This window comes from Nerophis ophidion, linkage group LG14, assembly GCF_033978795.1.
Source record: "Nerophis ophidion isolate RoL-2023_Sa linkage group LG14, RoL_Noph_v1.0, whole genome shotgun sequence".
NCBI classification, from domain to species: domain Eukaryota; kingdom Metazoa; phylum Chordata; class Actinopteri; order Syngnathiformes; family Syngnathidae; genus Nerophis; species Nerophis ophidion.
In genome coordinates this window covers 19,699,304-19,724,633 of record NC_084624.1, presented here as the reverse complement: position 1 = coordinate 19,724,633, position 25,330 = coordinate 19,699,304, and the positions used below count along the sequence as shown (strand labels likewise).

General features: G+C 39.6%; 1 protein-coding gene across 5 annotated transcripts; it reads right to left on the bottom strand.

Moving 5' to 3' along the window:
* Positions 1 to 192: 192 nt before the first annotated feature.
* Positions 193 to 19,922, bottom strand: zgc:153615 (uncharacterized protein LOC777747 homolog). Of its 5 annotated transcripts, none has more exons than XM_061920069.1 (8): positions 19,756 to 19,921; positions 19,430 to 19,668; positions 9,817 to 9,926; positions 8,525 to 8,633; positions 6,434 to 6,640; positions 5,334 to 5,457; positions 1,179 to 1,272; positions 193 to 1,096 (listed from the first exon to the last, which is right to left on the bottom strand). In XM_061920069.1, the coding sequence occupies exons 2-8, from the start codon at positions 19,610 to 19,612 to the stop codon at positions 1,057 to 1,059; spliced, it is 867 nt and encodes a 288-aa protein (XP_061776053.1). In that variant the 5' UTR covers positions 19,613 to 19,668; positions 19,756 to 19,921; the 3' UTR covers positions 193 to 1,056. The 5 variants fall into 5 exon arrangements, with proteins under 5 accessions (XP_061776053.1, XP_061776052.1, XP_061776055.1 ...); XM_061920068.1 differs by having other exon boundaries at positions 193 to 1,108; positions 19,756 to 19,920; XM_061920071.1 differs by lacking the exons at positions 19,430 to 19,668; positions 19,756 to 19,921 and adding an exon at positions 13,909 to 14,190 and having other exon boundaries at positions 193 to 1,108.
* Positions 19,923 to 25,330: the final 5,408 nt, after the last annotated feature.

Sequence of the window (25,330 nt, the reverse complement as noted above, 5' to 3'; positions counted from 1 at the left end):
TAAATTCACAGTAAATTCACAGTAACATCTGCAGCAATTTACTGTAAAGGTAAATGATGTGAAATACCAGAGTACTGCAATTTGTTGTAAGGTTACAGTACATTTTGATTACAGTATTTCACTGTGAAAAACTGTGAAAGCCTATTCATTTTTACACAAGTGTTTTAAAGCATGATTTAGTCATAAAACAACCACATTGAAAATGTTTAATTACTTTACAATCATTATACAGTACACAATAGAAAAAGAAAGCTGACAATATGTTAAAAGGACACACTATTAGTGACCAACAATGTTGGCTTCCTATTTCTCTCTTTGACATCCATCATGTCCATAAATGTGTTCATCACATAAAATAGGTATATATTTGTTGAGTGCAGAGTTGAAGAATAGTTGTCATTTAACAAAACGAGCCTCAGTCACAACAACCACAGTGCATGTTTCTTTTTGAGGCAGTTCATCATCCGTTTTTACTCTTTCAACTCTCTTTTAACCCAATACAACACTTGTAACTTGCATGTGTTTTACTTGTATTGGGGGGGTATCACAGAAAGTGTGCACTAGCAGCATTTTTTTTACATCCAGTTTTGTGTATTAATAATTCTCAGCAATGCTTGCAGCATCTGAGCGTCACATTGAAGCAAAGCTGCGAAACAGCATGTATACAGATGTCATTTCTTATTGCAACATTGAATTTCTGTGCAAGTGATCCCTTCCAGACTATCATTATGTGCTGAAATGTACTTTTAAAAACTAATGGAATAATAAATTGGTCTCTGGATGGAATTATGTCAAGAAGATTCCCTTAATTCTATGAAATAAATCCAGCAGCTCACTGATGAATAATGCTCATTAATCCACTGGGAATGAAAAGCTGCCCATCCTTCCATCCTTGGGCTTCATTTCTGTATGCTTGGACAACATCCGGTGGTGCAACATTTAACTATATGCTCTCTTCTCTCCTCCAGAGACAGCACAGATGGAGTTTCCGTGGCAACACAAGGAACAATCGATGGAGTGAGTACTATGGCGTGCAAATGGACACTCAGGAGGAATTTATTTTGCGTTGGCTTTCTCCAGCTGCTGCCGCTGGTGGCTGTGAGAATGTCTGACGGTAAGCACACGAGCCAGTCAAGAGTGTTTTTGCAAAAACAAAGAGCAAAAATGGGTATGAATACCTGGTGAGGTCCTCGATGTCTACCAGCATGGCATCCTGCTCGACATGCTGCTCGTCCCTCATCAGCAGAAGCTGCACCAACTCTTCATTTAGACCTGCGTGTGGACACTTGTCATGAAACCGAATATACCAACCCTGAGGGAATCACCAGTCTTGTAGGATGTTCATCCAGTTGTTAAATTGAGTAGAAAACCAACATGACACAAAACTATGCTCAGTTTAAATGGCAACTTTCTTGCTTTTACAAAAACAATAACATGTGTTTTACTTGTTTCACTCTTGGATCCAGCAGAGTGAAAGAAACTATGGAATCATGAAAAGCCAACCAAAAACACAACACAACAGTAGTACATTGTTGCACCACCTCTGGCTTTTATAACAGCTTGTAGTTTCTGAGGCATGGACTTAACGAGTGACAAACAGAACTCTTGCTCCAACTTTCTTTGATTGCTGATCAGCTTTGCAGGTTTGAGTCTTGTCATCCACGATTTTCTTCTATTTCCACCTCACATTTTACATTGGAGCTGCGTACTTTTTGCAGGCCATGACATTGACCTCATGTAAAGTATTCAGTTTTTGCTCTAAAGAGGCATTATCATCTTGAAAATGATGTCATCACCCCCAAACATCTTTTTGACTGATGGAATAAAAATAAAAAATCCAACTTGTGCATGTATAGAAGATGTAATGATGTCCCCAGTGCCATGACCTGACATGCAGCCTCATATTATCTAATGTTATGCTAATGCTAATGTTCTTCAGGCAGTCGTCTTCAGAAATCTCATTGGAAGGACACCCAACAAAAGTTCCAACATCTTTGCTCAGTGCAGAGTTGTGATTCATCACTGATTAGGACATTAATGCAGTCATCAAAAGTCCACCATTCCCTTTTCTCCTCCCATTGGATTTTGTTTAGCTTTTCAGTATTTAAATCTAATTTCCTTTGGTGTTTTTTTACAGTTTATTACGCAGACACTGGCTCCAGTTTCTGCTATTTGTTCTTCATTTACTTTAAGTTTTCTGTTTTGGCGCTTTGATGTTTTCCTTGGTCTAGCAGTATGTTTGTATTTTACAACCTTACCGTGTTGTTTGTACATTCTCCTGATCACAGGTGTCCAACTCAAGGCCCGGGGGCCAGTTCTGGCCCGCCACATTGTTTTATGTGGTCCGCCAAAGCCTGGAAGTAAAGTGCATCGATAAAGCACTTCGTCTTTTCTTACTAAATGTATTCGCTCTTTCAATTTTAAATTTTTTCTTTAATTGCATGTGATGCATACAATTGTCTTTTAAACTTGAGAAAGATCTGAACATGCAAAAAATATCGTATAAACATAGTGGTGTCCAAAGGCAGATTGTTGGATAAAACAATAATAGTAAAACTGTAAACAAAAACGAAAAAAGCATACATTTGTCATGGAATGCGAAAAACTCTAAACATTGAACACAACTCAGGTGTATCCACACGTCTTCTACGAAGGGTTGCTGTGCAGAGGGGCGTGGTCCACGCGTTCCCTTTGGGCGGGGTGTGTGCAGGGGCCGGCCATGAAGCAGCTGACAGGTGAGTGGATAATCTCAGCTGGAACGAGTTGTCTAATCACCTGTTCCTTTATTAGCAGCGTCGGAGACCATGAGAGGGGGAGAGAACACGGAAGCGACGCCGCCTGAGTGAGCGGGGCTGAAAAGCCAAAGAGACTTTGTGTAGAAAGAATTAAAACTATTGTAAACCCTGCCTCTGAGTGTCGTGCCATTTCCTATGGTCCCAGAAGAACCCGAGTAAGAGTCATCTTCACAGTTGTATACGGAAAAGTATGCAAGGGCCATTTTGATTTTGGATTTTGTAAAACAAAAAAAAATACAAAAAATCGACAATAATGATACTTTATTTAAAGATACAATTTAGGGTCAGCTCTGTGTTTTAAGAGAAAGTAAATTATTAATTATTAGTATCAAAATCTCATCTTTTTCTCATGACATTATGTCTTTTTGATTTTCTATTTCTTTTAATGGTTTGTAGTTACCTGTTTAATAATTAATAGAACACATTGTCACCTATAACACAAAGCTGACACTAAGCTTTGTCCTTACAGTAAATGTATGTATGCTTAGCATCTTTTTTACAAATTCAAAATATGTCAACATACTTTGACATCTTAATATGCGGCCCTTGTTGGAAGAAGTAGCGACAACTCTGTATTATTAACATATTTTCCCAACATTTCTGAATGCCTTTCCCCCTCACTTATGATTTCAAAAGCAAGTGCTTTATCCATCAATTTGTATGAAAACTATGGAGATCCCTAGGGAATTGTGTAATAACATAATAAGGCAATTACATATTATAATTCATATATATTCTGTAATATCCCCCACTGTAACATGTGGCCCTTTTAGAGCAGCCAGAACTGTTATGTGGCCCTCAAATGTGGCCCCTGGTGCAGATGTTAGACATAGCTAAACGTCAACAATCAAGATCTTTTGTAATATTGCATGATGATTTCCCTTATTAAAGAACCCTGTTCTTTGTTTCAATTGACATCTTGTGTAGGAGCCATGCTCCATGTCATTCCACCTGCTGCAACAGCTCTCCTAGTTCTGAACACTCCTTTTGAACTGCAGACTAATGAACAGACTCAATCTGATGCAGGTACTAGCTTTGGAAATGAAAAAATACAGGGTGATTCCATATTTTTTTCATTCTGATCTATAAATTAAACTGTTACTACCACAATTTATTTTCTTCATTTTCTTTAGTGTTTTTTAAAGCCAGAACATTGACATTTGAAGTAACAATAGTTTTGTGTCATGGCTGTTTTAAATACAAAATCAAAGAACTGAATAAACATCCTCAAAGTTTGGGTTCAGCCATTTGTTGTAGCATGAAAGTTGTTCAACAAGAGGTTCCAATAAGATGGCCCTCTCACATTAAAGGCCTACTGAAATGAGATTTTCTTATTTAAACGGGGATAGCAGGTCCATTCTATGTGTCATACTTGATCATTTCACGATGTTGCCATATTTTTGCTGAAAGGAATTAATAGAGAACATCGACGATAAAGTTCGCAACTTTTGATCGCTAACAGAAAATCCCTGCCTTTACCGGGAGTCGCAGACGATGACGTCACCCGTTGATGGCTCCTCACATCCTCACATTGTTTTTAATGGGAGCCTCCAACAAAAAGAGCTATTCGGACCGAGAAAACGACAATTTCCCCATTAATTTGAGCGAGGATGAAAGATTCCTGTTTGAGGATACTGATAGCGACGAACTAGAAAAAATAAATAAATAAATAAAAAGCTTAAGAAAAAAAAATGTGATTGCATTGGGAAGGATTCAGATGTTTTTAGACACATTTACTAGGATAATTCTGTGAAATCCCTTATCTTTCTATTGTGTTGCTAGTGTTTTAGTGAGATTATATGGTACCTGATAGTCGAAGGTGTGTCCACGGGTGCCTTGACGCCAGTGTCTCAGGGAAGTCAACGGCAGCTTTATGGACGGCGCAAGCTCCGCTGATCTCCGGTAAGAAGCAATTTTTTACCACAATTGTCTCACCGAAAACTGCTGGTTGACTTTCGTTCGGGATCCATGTTCGCTTGACCGCTCTGATCCATAGTAAAGCTTCACCTCTGGGAATTTTGAACAAGGAATCACTGTGTGTTCGTGTGGTTAAAGGCTAACGCTTCCCAACTCCATCTTTCTACTTTGACTTCTCCAATATTAATTGAACAAATTGCAAAAGATTCAGCAACACAGATCTCCAAAATACTGTGTAATTATGCCGTTAAAGCAGACGACTTTTAGCTGTGTGTGTGTACAGCGCTCATATTTCCTAACAGTCCGTGACGTCACGCATACACTTCATCATTACGCGACGTTTTCCAGAAGAAACTCCCGGGAAATTTAAAATTGCAATTTAGTAAACTAAAAAGGCCGTAATGGCATGTGTTGCAATGTTAATATTTCATCATTGATATAGAAACTATCAGACTGCGTGGTCGGTAGTAGTGGGTTTCAGTAGGCCTTTAAAGCCTTTGCTAGTCTAGACCAGACCTGTCCCATCGAGTCCTTGAGAATGAACTAATGAAGCCCGCCCGGAATATGACTTGAAACATCTTTTACATGGACAGTCTAGTTGCCATTGACAAATCAACTTACTCTGGATCTGTGAGTGCAAGTCATTTGTGATGACTTGGAGCTGCCCAAGACTCATCTCCCTCATGTCTCCTCGTCTCAGATTCCTCTTCATCAGGCCTTCGTTGATGTGAGGCATGTGGGGAAGCTGCGTGCACATCCAAAAACAAACTAGAATCATTTATACTGCATGGTCTAGTGCAGTGCTGTCAAACACACGAGATGAGTGTGCCAAGTGCGCTATGTGTAGCCCTAACAAGTCCATGTGTGGACACGCTGCTCATTAGTCCTAGTATACAAAATGTCTTCATGCCTTGATTGTTGGTCATGTAACCTGTGACATTTGTACCCAAATAAATGCTTTTGATCATCTGTACATTCTGTGTTGTACTGCGGACACTTTTTCCAGGCGCACTTAAATATGCTGGAATAATAAGTATCTCATTCTAACTTCATGTCTGATTCATGAATTAAGTCCAAAGTCGGAATAAACCATATGAGTTGAGGAAAATGAGTGGGAGCATTTCACAACTGCCAGACTCGATTCTATTCGACTGATGAACATGATCACATTATTTATTCAAAAAGTATAAATAACAACAAATGAAGATAGAATACTATTAACTGCACGATGTAACTGTCGAAAAAAACATGATGATTTGTCCTTTTTTTAGAATGTGTGTGGTCTATTTTCAAACAAATATAAATGTGTCTTTATTTTTAAGGTATTATGCAATGATTTTACCAGTCTTGCCCACTTGGGAATACATTTTTTTCATGTGCCCCCTGATCAAAAGCTCTTCAAAAGGGTAAAAAAAAACATAACGTTTGTTATTTTTGTTTAAGACTGAAGTTTAATAAATTACAGCAAAAAAATATGAAAAAAAACTTAAGGACTTGCATTTCCTGTTTGACTAAGGAGATTATTTAAACCAAGTGTTTTTAAAAACGTCTGCAACAGAACATAAATCTTGTGCTTGCCATCATTATTGGGTGGTGAATAATAATTGACTGATATTTTTTTGGCTCTTAATGTGAGACATGCTGATGTTCTGTCTTTCCTATTTGTAAGATTTAGGGCCACTGGCCACATTCAAAGACAAGAAAATCCAATCCTGACTGACCAAATCTGCCACTGGTGAGCGTCTGTGGAGCTGGATTTGTCTTTCCACCTCCACCTGCATCCTGGCCATGGGCCTCGCCAGAGCCAGCGCCACCCTGGCCTCCTCCTGGAGCTTTCGCTGCACCCGCCAGAACCCGCCGCAGTCATCTAACGGATCCGAGTCCTCCTCCGCCGTGTCCCGATCCGACAACGACGAGCTTTGCTTGCTCTTAAGAGGAAGACAATGTGAGGATTACACACTGTGAGGTAGGGATTAGCACGGAATTTGGTACTTTTATAGGTACCGACCAAAGTTTGTCTGTACTACTGAGTACCGATTCACGTAAAATCAATTTGGATAAATGTTTTGCACATGGGGCAGCACGGTGCAAGAGGGGTTAGTGCGTCTGCCTCACAATACAAAGGTCCTGAGTAGTCCTGGGTTAAATCCCGGGCTCGGGATCTTTCTGTGTGGAGTTTGCATGTTCTCCCCGTGACTGAGTGGGTTCCTTCCGGGTACTCCGGCTTCTCCCACTTCCAAAGATATGCACCTGGGGATAGGTTGATTGTCAACACTAAATGTGCCCTAGTGTGTGAATGTGAGTGTGAATGTTGTCTGTATATCTGTGTTAGCCCTGCGATGAGGTGGCGACTTGTACAGGGTGTACGCCGCCTTCCGCCCAATTGTAGCTGAGGTAGGCACCTGCGCCCCCTGCCACCCCAAAGGGAATAAGCGGTAGAAAATGGATGGATGGATGGTGTTGCACATGATGTCACGCCCAGTTGCAGACTGCGCACTGTCTCAAGCGCTCAGATGTCCAGTCTTCCACCACTTTTCAAAATGCGCTAGCTCGATGCTAATTTGATTTGCCATGTACATAGTAAAAATTAGAAAAAGCGATTATACATGGCGAATATCAAACCTCCAAATTTGGTAATGAAAACTACAATTAGGATTTACGTTACTATCAAATAGCAGCTTAGTAATAAATAAATACTTACAGCTTAAGCACTTTGTAGGACTCTACAAAAGACACAAGTGGTACATTCAACTTAATGGCAAAGACTACAATGGCACTGTAGTTCAGTGGTCCGTATTGCGAGCAGTGGTACACTTTTCCACCATATGTGGCAGTGGTGACTATCTAAAAAAACAGACAAAATCTTGAGCTAAAATCATTAAGTTGCCTGAGCGCAAAAAATATGAATAAAGTGGTGGAGCTGTATTTTCATTTGCACTTTATTTCTAGTGACAGTTTAGTTAAAGGCGTATTTATTAAGTACATGTATTTATTTTACCGAAACATAATTGTATGTACACTTATTTTTCGTCAGTGCTTTCTTATGCGGTATACCTGGTAATTTACTTTTTCTAATAAGCCTGATGTAAACCAAAGGTTTAAGTGTTGAAATAAAAAAGTGTGATTAACAAATGGTGTAAAATCATTTAAGTTAAGTTAAAGTAAATTTATCATTTGACAAGGTTCTAAACTAAGTAGAGTAGATATACTTATTGAGTATGATTAGGATTAAGATTAAGATTATTAATTTAATGTTAATATGTGAGTGGGCCCTAGGACCTTCTGTAGTGGAAAAGTTGGGACTCCGAGGTCAAAGAGGTTAAGAACCCCTGCCGTATTCTATACATGGTGGTCACGGCGGTCATGTAATGTCTTCAAATTGCAACTCCATGCAAAGTCGATTATATAGTACAGTGCAGTACTTGCAAATGAGACGTAAGAAGGGTAGGAAAACAAGGTAACCACAGTGATAAACGTTAGAAGAAAATAATTGAGATTCTTTAAAAACAATTAACACTTTTAACACATTTAAACACACAAAAGTACTGAAAATTGGTAACGTTGAGGATCAGTATCAATTTCTTGGAACTGGGAATTGGTACTATATCATCTCAAAATGTACCCGTCCTTAAAGAAGAGACAAGCTGGACACTTCATTGAGCACACTGTCAAAAAACATGCATTTAACAAAGTTGATGCAGTGCACTTCTAGAAACTACAAAAAAAAACATGTACAAACACACAATGAAAACTCAGAATGACTATCCTAGCAGAGATGAAAGTGTTTCATTATGGGTGTGCTGCAAGCCTACCACAGGTGACAAGGGTGTATCCAGACTGGTTTCGGTCCTGCTGTCCTCCGCATCACTGTCTTTGTCGCTGCTGCTGTCGTTGACAAAACACACCTGCAGGTTTTGTAAACTAAGAGAAAAAAGACAGAATGGTGATGCAAGTGTGAGACACTTGAGAAAAAGCACCAGTAGTTGTAAGGTTTAGTACTGCTGTCATGCACCTCATCAGAAGGGTGGAGAACAATGGTTTACAGAGTGAAAGGCAACAGAGGACAACGTGAGTAAAATAGAGACAAAACATGTGATGTCTATCTGCTATCAAACTAACATGGGTTGAAGTTGAAATGGTCACGACATACAAGTACTTGGAGATTGTTACTGATGACATCTTGTCCTTTAAACTGCTGTGCACATAAGAAAACTTGTGATTGGGGGTTTTCCTTACAAGTTAAGAAACACTTGATCTTGACCTCTTTCATGCTAGATTATGGAGACTTACTTTTTCTGAAAAAACTGTATATCACTGTGCCTTACGTTTTATTACTTCTTGTGGTAACTTAGTCCACCATTGCACTTTGGATGCAACAGCGAACGGTCCATTCTTGCCACTATGAACTTTTTCTCAATAGATGTTTTTTTTTTCTATAAATAAATCACTTCTTGATCTGGTTCATACCTATTTATGTTTTTATACATGTAGAGAGTCCAGTGGCAACACTTTAAGGTTACAGGACATCCTTGGTGTGCTGGTTGCTAGAGCCAACACAAACCATGGTAAAAGCCTTGAAATATACTGCTCCGTGGTCAGGGAACATATTTCTGATCTGATGAGGCTACCAGAAGTCAACACTTTGGGGGAATTTTAGTCCATTTTAAATGACCAAAAAACTGGTTCTATTAAACTGTTGTAACTAAAACATTAGATATTTTCCTATTGTGTGTTTGTTAAAGTTGTAAGTCATTTTTATTATTTTTTAAAATCATAGTGCTGTTGTTGTTGTTGTATGGATGGTGAAACCTGTTTTGCTGCCCTCTTGGTCAGGTCACTCTTGTAAAAGAGATTTTTAATCTCATTTAGCTGGTTGAATAAAGGAAAATGAAAGTGAATGTAAGATAAACACAAACACAGACCAGAAGTTAAAGTAAATTGAATTTTCTTCATGTAACATAACGAATGGTCCATTTTCGTGTCAGCCAGTATATGCTGAGATCAAACATGTCAGCCTTCAGAAGCAAAAATATTGGCGCTGGCCTTCAAAGGGCCGCATTGATCAAACTCTGTGTCACATCACACGCTACAGTCCAAAACCCACCCAGAGGACGAATCGTTTTTGCTGCAGCTGGTGAAGATGACTGGCTCGTCGTCATAGAAACTGCCGAGGGCAAGTTTCTGTCTGATGGACTCTCTCTCATTCCTCTGGGCCTGTCAGAGAAAACAAGAAAAACACAAGAATACAATTCTAGGTATAAAAAATATATGGGAAGATTTGGTCCATTTTCATGTTCAAGTTCTTTGTTAGCTCTTAGTTCAATGTGGTTTTTGGTTTTGCTCCAGTTTCAATTGTTAATGCCGGTTCTCTTTCAAGTCTTGTCTGTGTTGCACACCATTCTAAAAATAAACCCCGATTGTGATTCACATAACTTGTATGAATACAATATTAAAAGTCTGCTTCCATCTTGGCAGCCAGACTGTGTAAAATTAATCATATCTTGTTCAGTTTAGTTTAAATAGCACATTTAAAAACAACCCGAGTTGACCAAAGTGTTGTACAGATTAAAAAAAAAATACAAATAGTGCCAAACAGTAAATACCAATTGTATCTTTCAAAGAAGTGTGAAAAATAAATGGCATAAAAGTACTAAAATAATGGAGTACAGGCATCCCTTTTTTAGTGTCGTCAATTGGCTGCGGTCATTTTCCTTCAGTTAGAGTCATTTATTTTAAATCAATCAATCAACCAATGTTTATTTATACAGCCCTAAATCACTAGTGTCTCAAAGGGCTGCACAAACCAGAACACAAACCACTACGGCATCCTCGGTAGGCCCACATAAGGGCAAGGAAAACTCACACCTAGTGGAATGTCGGTGACAATGATAGATATGAGAACTTTGAGGAGGACCACATATGTGAAATAACATTAGAAGAATTGTTACAACGTGTAAAAGGAATAAAACAAACAACATGTTGACTTTACCCACTTCCTGGGAAACTTATCAAGGAGCTCTTTGTATTACTAGGTCCATCAGTGCTAAATATTATAAACGTATCACTTTCCTCTGGCACTGTTCCACTAGCATTCAAAAGAGTGGTTATTCATCCCCTCCTTAAAAGACCGGTGTCTCACCTTCCCTTTATTTCAAAAATCCTCGAAAAAATTGTTACAGAGCAGCTAAATGAATACTTAGCGTCTAACAATCTATGTGAAACCTTTCGATATTTCCATAGCTAGAGCATAAAAACATGCTTATGACCTTCTAAATACATTTTTAAACATTATGAGAGGAGAGGAGACATGAAATAACACCCTCTAGTCACTTTTACACTCTTTTAATCCAATATATACTAATGCTGCCTCAGTGGTCACAATACTGACCAGCACTGATTGGTTGGATCTCATCTAGCGACCAATACTACTGCAGTGATGATGTTCTTTGGTTTTTTTCCCAGCTTTTTTATGCTTGAAAAAAGCTGAATTTAGGACCAAAAGCATTTAGAATTAACCTAACTCTCGCCAGATCCTTGTAGTGTGCTGAGCTCCACACATTGAGCTCAGCGAACTACAAGGATGTGGCGAGAGTCAGGTTATTTTAGAATGTGTTTAAAAAAAAAAAGAATATTCCCCCCAAAATTTCTGATGTGGTGAAGCCACAATATTTGAAACACGTTATGTAGAAGAACGACTGGAGAATAAATATATAAAAACATACATAAATAGGAAAGAGAAAACAAAGATATCATACTTAACTGGATTTGAAAACCAGAAAATAAATGTGTTATATTGCCATATCCCTGCGACCCCGAAAGGGACAAGCGGTAGAAGATGAATGTATATTGCCATATCAACTCATTAACTAGTTATAAAGAACACATTAGAGATTAAGGTAAAAAAATAAAAATAAATAGAAGGTGTGTGCCTGGCAGCATCTTATTCTCTACCCAAAAGAGCAGCAACATTTATTAATTAAGTAAGAAAAGACTATAAATTTAATGCAACAGCATAATGATGGATTAGATTTAAATAACGCTTCACAGACACAAGTGAGAGCCCATTATTCATTCTCTCCACACGCACACATGCATGGTGGTAAGCTACATTTGTGGCCAAAGCTGCCCTGGGGTCCCTCCCACCACCACATTCATACACCAGCAGGTGGCTACAGTGTCTTGCCCAACAACCGTGACTAGTGAAGTGAAGTCAATTATATTTATATAGCGCTTTTCTCTAGTGACTCAAAGCGCTTTTACACAGTGAAACCCCCAATATTTAAGTTACATTTAAACCAGTGTGGGTGGCACTGGGAGCAGGTGGGTAAAGTGTCTTGCCCAAGGACACAACGTAATGACTAGGATGGCGGAAGCGGGAATCGAACCTGCAACCCTCAAGTTGCTGGCACGGCCGCTCTACCAACCGAGCTATGCCGCCCCGACTAGGATGGGGTAAACTGGATTTCAACCAGAAACATTCGAGTTGCTGCACAGCCGCTCTACCAACTGAACCACGCCTCCTCTATCGTGCGGCCTGCACTATGAGACATAAGACATTTGTAGAGGCAGACATTTTATATTCGATGAATTTACTCAAATCTAAAAAAAAAATCTCAATAATATATATTTTAAAGTCAGTACCATTAGCCTTATACGAAGTAGCATTTAGCATCCGCACAGTAATTATCGGACAGGTGACATCTGCCCAAAGCTGCTATAGAAAATGCATGAAGGAATGATGTAGCAGATTTCATTTAGTCCTGTTGTAACTTTCTACACTGCACAATCTTTACAAACATACGGTGGGGCAAAAAAGTATTTAGTCAGCCACCGATTTTGCAAGTTCTCCCACTTAAAATGATGACAGAGGTCTGTAATTTTCATCATAGGTACACTTCAACTGTGAGAGACAGAATGTGAAAAAAAAATCCAGGAATTCACATTGTAGGAATTTTAAAGAATTTATTTGTAAATTATGGTGGAAAACAAGTATTTGGTCAACCATTCAAAGCTCTCACTGATGGAAGGTTTTGGCTCAAAATCTCACGATACATGGCCCCATTCATTCTTTCTTTAACACGGATCAATCGTCCTGTCCCCTTAGCAGAAAAAACGCCCCAAAGCCTGATGTTTCCACCCCCATGCTTCACAGTAGGTGTGGTGTTCTTGGGATGCAACTCAGTATTTTCTTCCTCCAAACACGACGAGTTGAGATTATACCAAAAAGTTCTATTTTGGTTTCTTCTGACCACATGACATTCTCCCAATCCTCTGCTGTATCATCCATGTATCCATTTTGGTATAAACTCTACTGTAAAGCATGGGGGTGGAAACATCATGCTTTGGGACTGTTTTTCTGCCAAGGGGACAGGACGACGGATCCGTGTTAGGGAAAGAATGAATGGGGCCATGTATCGTGAGATTTTGAGCCAAAACCTCCTTCCATCAGTGAGAGCTTTGAATGATTGACCAAATACTTATTTTCCACCATAATTTACTAATAAATTCTTTAAAATTGCTTCAATGTAAATTCCTGGATTTTTTCCCCCACATTCTCTCTTTCACAGTTGAATTGTACCTATGATGAAAATTACAGACATCTGTCATCATTTTAAGTGGGAGAACTTGCACAATCGTTGGCTGACTAAATACTTTTTTGCCCCACTGTATTGTTGCATAATAACTATCAATGCATTGATCTTTTTAGCCACTCTGCGTGAAAATGTTGTTTTAAGGCTTCGTTTAGTCACTTCAACCCACATTTCTTTCATTTCATCCCAGCGGGTAACAAAATTTGCTTGATCTCACCTATTCTATCCTATAAACGATGAACGCCAACACGCGGAACATATGCTTCTATTCTAGTACCGCTGCCAGGCTATTTTTGCATAATGACATTCATGTCCCAAGGCCTATCTGCTTGATGGGCAACAAACAGGACCTGTGTGATAATGTTGCATGTGAGGCTGTGACAAGACCATCATTGTCTGTTGAAATGAGGTTTTAAACACTTCCAAGTAGACAAGCAGACATACACCCTCTCTGAATCATGCACAGCATCACTCCGGTGATGGATGCAGATCATGTAACACCTAATTATGCACAGCATCACAGTGATCATGTGACGCATAATCATGCACAGCGATATGTCACACTTACTGTGTGCAGCAGATTATCCCCAAAGACACACACGCACCTGGTAAACACGTTTCTCCTGGTGCACCATCCCTTCAGCGCATTGTAGTGAGCAAGCACGCCCTGCCCTTCGTCTACACTGCAGTGCAGCCGGACCCGGGAGACCCTTTCCTATACTGCAGGAGCGGGAGGGGAAAGAGAGGCGGGATGTGGGAGGGGGAAGCGTGGGAAGACAAACGCAGGAGAGGGAAGATGGAGAGAGGGAGGCGCTCACTGATCTCCACTCCACCCACTAAACCCTGCCTCCACCTTCCTTCAAATGCAGGAAAGGTATGAGTGCACTGACCTGACGAGCAAGTGCATGTGAATGTTACGACACCAATGATCAATAGTTTGCTCTAATAGTCACGTCAGCACATTTCAACAATGCTGGCCCCAATCAGAATTGTGTAATTGGCCTCCAATGGTGAATCTCCTCCCAGCTCCTTCCGCATCACTGATTCAAGGGTGTTGGTAAGCGAGGCAAATAGGCGTGCACACACACACACACACACACACACACACACACACACACACACACACACACACACACACATACACACACACACACACACACACACACACACACACACACACACACACACGGCTCACACACACACACAGTATAGTGCTGTGTCACAGCTGGGCATGCTGGGTAAACATTTTGAGTCATCTTTGCTGCTCCATTGCATCAGATGACTAACAGTTGAGCGATTTCTCTCAGAAGAAATGCTTCAGCTATTATAAATAAGTCTTCTACGCTAAAATGTCAAACAACAACCCCTCCTACTGTATGTGCCTTTGCGGTAACAGTCTTCTCAAGAAAGAATAGTGTTATGGTTTGGTTGGTTTGAGTGACATTAAGGAACACCACATGGTTATATGCGACGACAAACCCCAAAATAAATGTTTGTTACCATCGAGGTTAATGGCCGTGTTAAACTTGTTAGCAAGCGAATAATGTAAACTGTAGCTTGCAAAACCTACACATTGTTATTGTTCTATTGAAAAGCCATTTTGTAAAAACCTTGAAGCATTAGAATCTGGATCGAATGTTGTTGGTCTGGACCTCAGGATGCAGACACGGCAGGCAAAGTGCAAGTAAAAAATGTTTACTTTAAGGCCTATTGAAACCCACTACTACCCACCACGCAGTCTAATCGTTTATATATCAGTGATGAAATATTAACATTGCAACACATGCCAATACGGCCTTTTTAGTTTACTAAATGACAATTTTAAATTTCCCGGGAGTTTCGTCTTGAAAACGTCGTGTAATGATGACGTGTACGCAAGTCGTCACGGTTTTTAAGGAAATATGAGCGCTGCACACACACACACAGCTAAAAGTCGTCTGCTTTAACGGCATAATTACACAGTATTTTGGAGATCTGTGTTGCTGAATCTTTTGCAATTTGTTCAATTAATATTAGAGAAGTCACAGTAGAAAGATGGAGTTGGGAAGCTTTAGCCTTTATCCACACAAACACACAGTGATTTCCTTTTAAAATTCCTGGAGGTGAAACTTTCCTATCGGTCAGAGCGCGGTCAAGCCAACATGGATCCCTACCAAATGTCAACCAGCAGGTTTCGGTGAGAAAATTGTGGTTAAAAAGTCAGTTCTTACCGGAGAAAAGCTGAGCTTGTGCCATCCATAGCTCTCCCGTCCAAAGGCAAAACCTAGTAACTCACTTCGAGTTGATTTTGAGAAAACAAAGGAAAACCAATCTATCTTGATGCTGTCTTACAAAGATCTACAAAGTCATCAAACGTATAGATGTTTTCTTGAGCTTTCATTTTCTTGCCGATTGAGCCATGGATTGAATCTGCTCTCATGAACATGTGCCCTTTCTCCAGATATTTTATCACAATCTCGGGTGGGCCCCATTCTGCGTTTGCACATTGGGCAAGAGCCATGTACAGCGTCCAGTTTTTATTTTGACCTCCACAGATATCTGCCCAAAAGAGTATGCAAGGGGAAGAATCAAGAACAATACATTTAATGAAGGTCCTTACAACGTCCTGGGCCAATCTTCCAAATACCCCCTCGTGCCATAATATCACATAATCAGGTTGACCGCCGCCCCCATTCGTGCAAATGTCTCATTAAAGACAATAAGGCGACTGACAAAGAAGCTTCAATTGGTCCCTTGAGATACTAGGTTTTTCTGTTGTATCTACGCGGTTATGTGGTAGTTGCTAGGTCCTGCCATGCGCGTAACAGCTTACTTACGGAACAAATTACAATATCGCATACACTAATGTAAAGCATATCACCTAGGAACTCCAAAATTATTATCAGCTCAGTTTTGACCAAAATTGAGTTACTGTGTTTTGCCTTTGGACGGGGGAGCTGCCGTCGACTCCCCTAAGACACTGCGCGTCAAGAAACCCGTGGAGACACCCTTCCGACTATCAGGTACTATTTAACTCACTAAAACACTAGCAACACAATAGAAAGATAAGGGATTTCCCAGAATTATCCTAGCAAATGTCTCTAAAAACATCGGAATCCGTCCCAATGCAATCGCGTTCTTTTTTTTAAACTTATTTTTATTTATCTTTTTTTTTTTCTAGTCCGCCGCTATCAATATCTTCAAACACGAATCTTTCATCCTTGCTCAAATTAATGGGGAAATTGTCGTTTTCTCGGTCCGAATAGCACTTTTTGTTGGAGGCTCCCATTAAAAATAATGTGAATATGTGAGGAGCCCCCACACGTGTGACGTCATCGTCTGCGACTTCCGGTAGAGGCAGGGCATTTCTCTTAACACCGAAAGTTGCAAACTTTATCGTGGATGTTTTTTACTAAATCCTTTCAGCAAAAATATGGCAATATCGCGAAATGATCAAGTATGACACATAGAATGGACCTGCTATCCCCGTTTGAATAAGAACATCTCATTTCAGTAGGCCTTTAATGACAAAAGCCAAAATAGTGCAGCAGGGAAGTGCACAGGAATCATAGGGAAAGCTGTTACACATTGAGGTCACCATTCCTTCTATTTTTTTATGTGTAAGGCAAATGCAAAAACTCCCTGAGAATGCAGTGGAGCACATGTGAGCAACATCAGATGTGCCCCTGTCCAAAACCTAACGTCATGACAATTTAAATGAGATAAAACAATAAAATGAGAGCAGTCACTTCTATTAGATTATTTTCTAATACAGAGGATTTGGCCCACCTACATTGAAAATAAAAACAACAACAAAAACATCTCATTATTCATGAGCCACTGGTATTGTATGCCTGGGTGGGGGTCCTGCTTTCGAGATAATTTGTACCCCTTTTAGACAAATATTCACATGTCGCACAATGAGATGTAAGCAAGGGATAAAGTGTACATTCCTAAAACTTTGTCTATAAAATAAATATTTTCTATTTGCATTCCTGTAATGTAGTAACAGCATTTCATGATTAATATCCATAAATTAACATTCCTAATAAATGACGGTAAAATAAGCACACATCTGATTAGGGAGTCATCATGTAACGACCTGGAATTTCCACTTTGTGTGGTGTTGGAATTGTCCGACTTTTTGTGTTGCCATAGACGCATCAGTGCCATGGGTGCGTGTGTTGGTGCAGGTAAGGAAGATGATACGACTGACTGCTTTAAGCCTGCGTTGTACAGCAGACAATGACCAGTTTTGCTAGATAGGAATGTTTTTAGTGTGGTTACGGCCGAATATAAACAGTTTTGTTGATCAACTGATTGATGGAATTCCTGTCATTAAAGCGCCTGGACAGACCTTGCAATAATCAAACAGTGTTGACGATCGTTGTTGTCTTTTGTGGCCGTTTTTTGTCAAATGTCACTCACAGTAGCATTGCAAAATCACACAGAATAAATTATATTTGATTTAGTGCGTGGCATAGATTTTCTGTGCGCAGAGCGCGCGTGCACCTTAGAGGGAACGTTGGTTGAGGTACACAGCAAACAGCCCAGAGGACAGGGCCTGATTGGCAACCAGGGCCAGTAAGGAAGCCAGCGCTCAAAAGTAAAGAATTGCTGGAAAATGGAAGAAAACATGAAGTGGAAACCAAAATAATAGCACTGGACAGGAAATAAAATACAAGAAACGAATAACGGTCGTGTGAGAATCCTGATAAGAGCATGAATACAGTAGTAGGCATACCTCAACTTATGAGTTTATGAGCAACTTGTATATCTAACTGACATCTCCTACTGAAATTAATTGAAATCAACTTAATCGCTGCTTGCCCGCCCCGCAAAAAACAGCAGAATACTAATATGGAACATGCTTTTAAAAAAGAATAGCACACTTTTAGATAATAAATATTGTATAAAAACGATACAATAGACCGTAGTCCAAAGTTACAGTAGTTTTATGAAGTAATGTAATAATAATGTACAACACTTTGGACGGCACACTTCTACGGTATCTCCTTTGAGTTGCTTCGCCGTCAAGTACACCATCAGCAGCTTCTTAATATTTTCATGGATAAATGTCCACCGGTTTGATAATATTTTACTGTCCTTGGCTGGCATTCCTACGCTCCAACTGCCTTGCCTAGTCGGCTACACGGCCAGTCATGTTTTTGAGATTCCTTTCTTTAATTTCATGAATGTCATCCACTTCTTCCCAGGACCGTCAATCACAGTCACGGTTTCCTTCCAATAGTTGGGAAACTGTGATGTCTTGGTGGCATTGTGGTGACGAGTTGTTCTCTCGTGGGTGCAGCGAAGATGGACACAGCGTGAGGTAGGAACAATAATTTATTTATACTACCTAAAACAGACTAAGAACCAAAAACACTTGCTCGAAGGCATTAACAAACAAAACAGAAAGTGCTACCATGAGCTAGGGACAAACAACTGAAATAGCATGGAAGCTAATGTACACGAAGGTAGTTACCACAAGGCTGGAAAGAGCGACGTCAACTGTAGCATGAAGCAAACAAGAGTCCAAGAAAGAATGTCAAACAAAGGCGGTCTTAATCAGGGAGATAACTAATCAAGGGCAGGTGCGTGTGATCAAAGGAGAGACAGGTGACACTAAATGGGTAACTATGACAACGGAACAAAACCAGGAAGTACCACAAAGAACTGAGGAAGACAAATACTAGACAGAATGTGATAACAAACAGAACCAAAACCAGAATATGCCATGATCCAAGACGTGGATCATGACAGAAACAAAGTTATGCCAATATTTAGCTACAAGCTAATGCTAGCGATTAGGATTGGATATTTTGGGCAGATCTTCACTGTGCTATTTGTTATGCCCGCAAGTGGCCGGAAAGGCTCATAACTCAAAATTGAGCAGAACAATTAGCCGAGAGACAGCCCGTGTCCTAAATTACTAAATCGAGGTACCACTCTGATTACAATTTGTCTCTTTAATCCAGAAAGAATTGTGAGCTGTTAACCCAATTGTATACATTTGCAAAACACAATTTGAACAACGCCGGCCTGTTCTCCCCTCCTGGGACATTCTGGTGTAGGCAAGTACAGTAAAATGCCATCCTTTGGGACCCCAGGCTGCATCTCACTTTTCCAAGAATTAAAGACACTCACCGAAATGACGGACAGTCTCTTCTGTCCCGCATTGTAACACTCCTGAAGCTCCTCAGCCCAGCTGCGACTGTTCACCATGCAGCCTCGTTCGGCCCGAATGCTGCCCCCATTCCCCAAGTTCATCATCCACCAGTGACCCGTAGTGAACACTTCGCCCATGTCCACGTCACTGTCCTCCTCCATGGAGAAACTGCAGGCAGTGTCAGGGACGTAAAAGCTGGAATCCGTGTTTATGTTCCCTGCAGGATGGTCATAGGCAAAACAACACCGTCACTATCACGTCTGGAAATAAATGAATACCTGAAGTGGCCGCAAAAAGCACTCACCTTCGTTGTAGACTGGCAAGCAGTCTACAACAACAAAGTCATTCCCGCAACATCCTTTAACGAAACAAGAGCTGCCTCTCCCCAGAGTCGGAGACCATAAGATGAAGATGCATTAATGGAGGTTCAATAGTGAAGGAGCAGCGCTCCACTACTGTGCACTCAGTGATGTGTGTAGATGTGCTGCCCAGAGGAGATAGCGCCATGTGGAAATATAGGAAGAGACAGAATGGGGTGTGTGTGCATGCGCACTGACATTGAAGGCTGGCCAGGTTTCACAGCAAAACCCAAAAGGAACCCATACTTCATGTCATCTGAAGCAGGGTTTCTTAACCTTAGGGCCAGAGCCTGTAGTTCAGAGCGGTGTATACAGAGAGCAGAACTCGGTCTCCTCAATGATTGGTCAAAAGGCACTCACGTGACCACAGGGCGCCATGACTGCTACCAACTTTGAGATGATGCTGTGTTTTCAGCGCTTCCTCGTTAGTTTTCGACGCGTATAAATCAATCAATCAATCAATTTTTACTTATATAGCCCTAAATCACTAGTGTCTCAAAGGGCTGCACAAACCACAACACAAACCACTACGACATCCTCGGTAGGTCCACATAAGGGCAAGGAAAACTCACACCCAGTGGGAGGTCGGCGACAATGATGACTATGAGAACCTGGGAGAGGACGAAAGCAATGGATGTTGAGCGGGTCTAACATGATACTGCGAAAGTTCAATCCATAATGGATCCAACACAGCCGCGAGAGTCCAGTCCAAAGCGGATCCAACAAAGCAGCGAGAGTCCCGTTCACAGCGGAGCCAGCAGGAAAACATCCCAAGCGGAGGCGGATCAGCAGCGTAGAGATGTGCCCAGCCGATACACAGGCAAGCAGTACATGGCCACCGGATCCACAAGGGAGAGTGGGACATTAGAGAAAAAGAAAAGAAACGGCAGATCAACTGGTCTAAAAAGTGAGTCTATTTAAAGGCTAGAGTATACAAATGAGTTTTAAGGTGAGACTTAAATGCTTCTACTGAGGTGGCATCTCGAACTGTTACCGGGAGGGCATTCCAGAGTACTGGAGCCCGAACGGAAAACGCTCTATAGCCCGCAGACTTTTTTTTGGGCTTTGGGAATAACTAATAAACCGGAGTCCTTTGAACGCAGATTTCTTGCCGGGACATATGGTACAATACAATCGGCAAGATTGGATGGAGCTAGACCGTGTAGTATTTTATACGTAAGTAGTAAAACCTTAAAGTCACATCTTAAGTGCACAGGATTGTGGAAATATTTGACATCGCTTTTCCCACAACCTGGAAAGAAGACAAATGAAGGTTCATGTCTAACACTGGAGAGCCTCCCGTTAAAGCGTCTTGTGCCAAGAAAACACAATAAAACGTCTGTGTTTTGTTCAGGAGAGAACACACAGCAGCTAAAACAAATAATACATCCATCCATTTTCTACCGCTTGTCCCGTTCAGGGTCGCGAGGGTGCTGGAGCATATCTCAGCTGCATTCGGGCGGAAGGCTGGGTACACCCTGGACAAGTTGCCACTTCATCACAGGGCCAACGCAGATAGACAACATTCACACTCACATTCACACAATACGGCCAATTTAGTGTTGCCAATCAACCTATCCCCAGGTGCATGTCTTTGAAGGTGGGAGGAACCTGGAGTACCTGGAGGGAACCCACTCAGTCACGGGGAGAACATGCAAACTCCACACAGAAAGATCCCGAGACCGGGATTGAACTCAGGACTACTCAGGACTTTCGTACATGCGATGAGATGGCGACTTGTCCAGGGTGTACCCCGCCTTCCGCCCGAATGCTGCTGAGATAGGCTCCAGCACCCACACGACCCTAAAAAGGGAGAAGCAGTAGAAAATGGATGAATGGATAGATGGATTTATTTAAGAGATGGTTTGACAAAAACAGACTACCTTTGAATCTCAGTAAAACTAAAATAAAGCAACTTGGTAGCAGCAGGAGAGGAAGTCAAACACAAATACAAATGGGCGGACATTGGAATAGTAAAAGAAACCCCATTTGGGGTGTAATAAAGGATGAGAAAATAAACTGGAAATCTCATTAAAAAATTTAAATAATGTATAAAGCAAAATATGGTTTGGACAAAAAAAAAAAACACTGCATAATCCCTACTGCTCGTCAGTGTTAGCATATCTGAGTTGCTGTGCAGAAATAAGTGAAATAAGTATAAAAGTATTCACTTAGCATGTTAGAAAAGCGAAAGATGAGTTATAATAATACAGGGGTCACCAACGCGGTGCCCGCGGGCACCAGTTAGCCCGTAAGGACCAGATGAGAAGCCCGCTGGCCTGTTCTAAAAATAGCTCAAATAGCAGCACTTACCAGTGAGATGCCTCTATTTTTTAAATTGTATTTATTTACTAGCAAGCTGGTCTCGCTTTGCTCGACATTTTTAATTCTAAGAGCGACAAAACTCAAATAGAATTTGAAAATCCAAGAAAATATTTTAAAGACTTGGTCTTCACTTGTTTAAATAAATTCTTTTTTTTTTTTTAACTTTGCTTCTTATAACTTTCAGAAAGACAATTTTAGAGAAAAAATACAACCTTAAAAAATATTTTAGGATTTTTAAACACATACTTTTTTACCTTTTAAATTCCTTCCTCTTATTTCTTGACAATTTAAATCAATGTTCAAGTATTTTTTTTTTTTTTGTAAAGAATAATAAATACATTTTAATTTAATTCTTCATTTTAGCTTCTGTTTTTTGACCAAAAAAAAACTGTGAAATGTTTCTTTAAGCTTATGATTAAAATAAATAAAAAATATTCTGGCAAATCTAGAAAATCTGTAGAATCAAATTTAAATCTTATTTCAAAGTCTTTTGGATTTCTTTTAAAATTTTTGTTCTGGAAAATCTAGAAGAAATAATGATTTGTCTTTATTAGAAATATAGTTAGGTCCAATTTGTTATGTATTCTAACAAAGTGCAGATTGGATTTTAATCTATTTAAAACATGTCATCAAAAATATATATTTATTGTGAGAAATCATTAAGATGATCAGCGTTTCCACAATGATAAATATCATTAATTATTATTAATAACATAGAGTTAAAGGTACATTGAGCAAATTGGCTATTTCTGGCAATTTATTTAAAAGTGTATCAAACTGGTAGCCCTTCGCATTAATCAGTACCCAAGAAGTAGCTCTTGGTTTCATAAAGGTTGGTGACCCCAGTAATAATACATAGTGAGTGATACATATAAGGATTACATTGCAGGCAAACACCACAGTTGACATACTTCACACTAAACTTCTCCGTGGTTGTTGAGCCAAAGCTAATGAAGATGTTGGAAAAATGAGGGTAATAAGTTTATTTTTTGGTCGTTCTGTGTATTATTTTTTTTAACATTTTTTGCGCCATCGGTTGCATGCCAGAGTGCCTGCTGGTCAGGAAACACTGCAGGAAAGTAGCAGCAGAGTGCGTCAAATATGGCCGCAAAATTATACTTTGAAAAAATAAAAGCATGTTTTATTGTAAGTTTATGATCTGGAGTATGATTAAAACTATATATAGGCATATTATTTTGGCTTATTTTGTCAGAAAACGGTCAAAACAACAGTAATTGCGTGCATCCTGGCACAGCCGCACACGCCTGTTGTCTAGTTGGCCATTCTCTTTATACACCACTCTGCCATTGCTAGGCCGCCAAAAAATATCTGTTTCTCAGCTATGGTCCTCAAGGACGCAGTGGTACTCAGTTGTATTTCACTTTTTCACCACCTGTAGCAGTAATGACATTATCAAAGAGAAGTAGTCTGGAATTAAAGTCTGAGTAGATTTTTAGGTACAAAATTAATGATTACTTTGTGCACTTTAATTCCAAAATTAAAGTGCAAAATCATTTGCTCTTTAATTGTATTGAGCTTATTTAACCAAGATATACAGAGTATATTTTATTAATTTATTTAAATGATATTTTTTTAGCACTGTGTAATTGTATGTACCGTCGCAGTTTTTTTCATAGTTTGGCCGGGGGTGCGACTTATACTTAGGAGCGACTTATGTGTGAAATTAACACGTTACCGTAAAATATCAAATAATATTGTTTAGCTCATTCACGTGAGAGACTAGACGTATAAGATTTCATGGGATTTAGCGATTAGGAGTGACAGATTGTTTGGTAAACGTATAGCATGTTCTATATGTTATAGTTATTTGAATGACTCTTACCATAATATGTTACGTTAAAATACCAGGCACCTTCTCAGTTGGTTATTTATGCGTCATATAACATACACTTATTCAGCCTGTTGTTCACTATTCTTTATTTTATATTGCCTTTCAAATGTCTATTCATGGTGTTTGGTTTTATCAAATAAATTTCCCCCAAAAATGCGACTTATACTCCAGTGCGACTTATATATGTTCTTTTCCTTCTTTATTATGCATTTTCGGCAGGTGCGACTTATACTCCAGGGCGACTTATACTCCTAAATATACGGCAAATGTATTTTTCATCAGTTTTTGTGAGTCCCTTCTTTATATAAAATTCTTAATTTGATAAGTATTTATTTTTGTAATCAGTCTGACCTAAGCCTTAATAGTCTTTTTGACGCATGCTTTCATAACATTTGACAAAGTTAATTCTGTTAAACTGTAAGTAGGTTTATGTACTTATTGAATATGATTGGAAACAAGAGTAAAGTTACCATTTCAGTGTTAATATTTGAGTGAGCTTCGGGCCCCGCTGTGGTAGAAAAGATGGGCCCCGAGGTCAAAAAGGTTAATAATAACCCCTGATCTAAAATATTTCCAAATTTTTGTCTTTTAAATGTGACAAAACAGTAAGGTGTTTAATTGTACACATAATTATTGAAGATGAACAGACCTAATAGTAGTTTTGTTTGCTGAAAACAAATGCTAATAACAGGTCTTTGTGGTAGGTGACCCTAACGCAGCCCACTCAGCATACTTCAGTTGTAAATGTATCTCACACAAGTGAGTCCACGCCTCATATTTCATCATATTATTATTCTAGCGCAACTTAGTGTTAGTAGCTATCTCGCCGCTAATTGTTATGCTTCAAGTTACAAGCCTCCACGTCAGCGTAGCAAATCTCACAGCGAACCCCTTAAAACATCTGTTACTCACTGTGGACCTTTACAAACATGGGAAGGAAAAAAATGTTAACAGTGCCGAGAAGAGAAAGTGGATGATATTTATTGAAGAATTTATCAAAAGATGACAGAGCGTCTAGTACACTTGGCAAAGCAGTTTGATCCTATCACCATTATGAAACAGAAAGAGTCCAACGCCAACAAAGAATGTTGAATTCATGAATAAATGGCACACATTTAACCATGAAAATAAGAAGCTGGAAAGAGATACTGTAGAAGTCCGCTGTCCAAAGTAAATACTGCAAATTACATTACTTCATAAAACTACTGTAGTTCTTTGTAGTACATTCTATTTCATTAATTGTATACAATATTTCTTTTTATCTTAGTTTATTTTTCTTTTTAAAAGATATGTTTCATGTTTTTTTTAAACAGTGCTGTATGGGGGGGGGGGGGGCAGAGAGA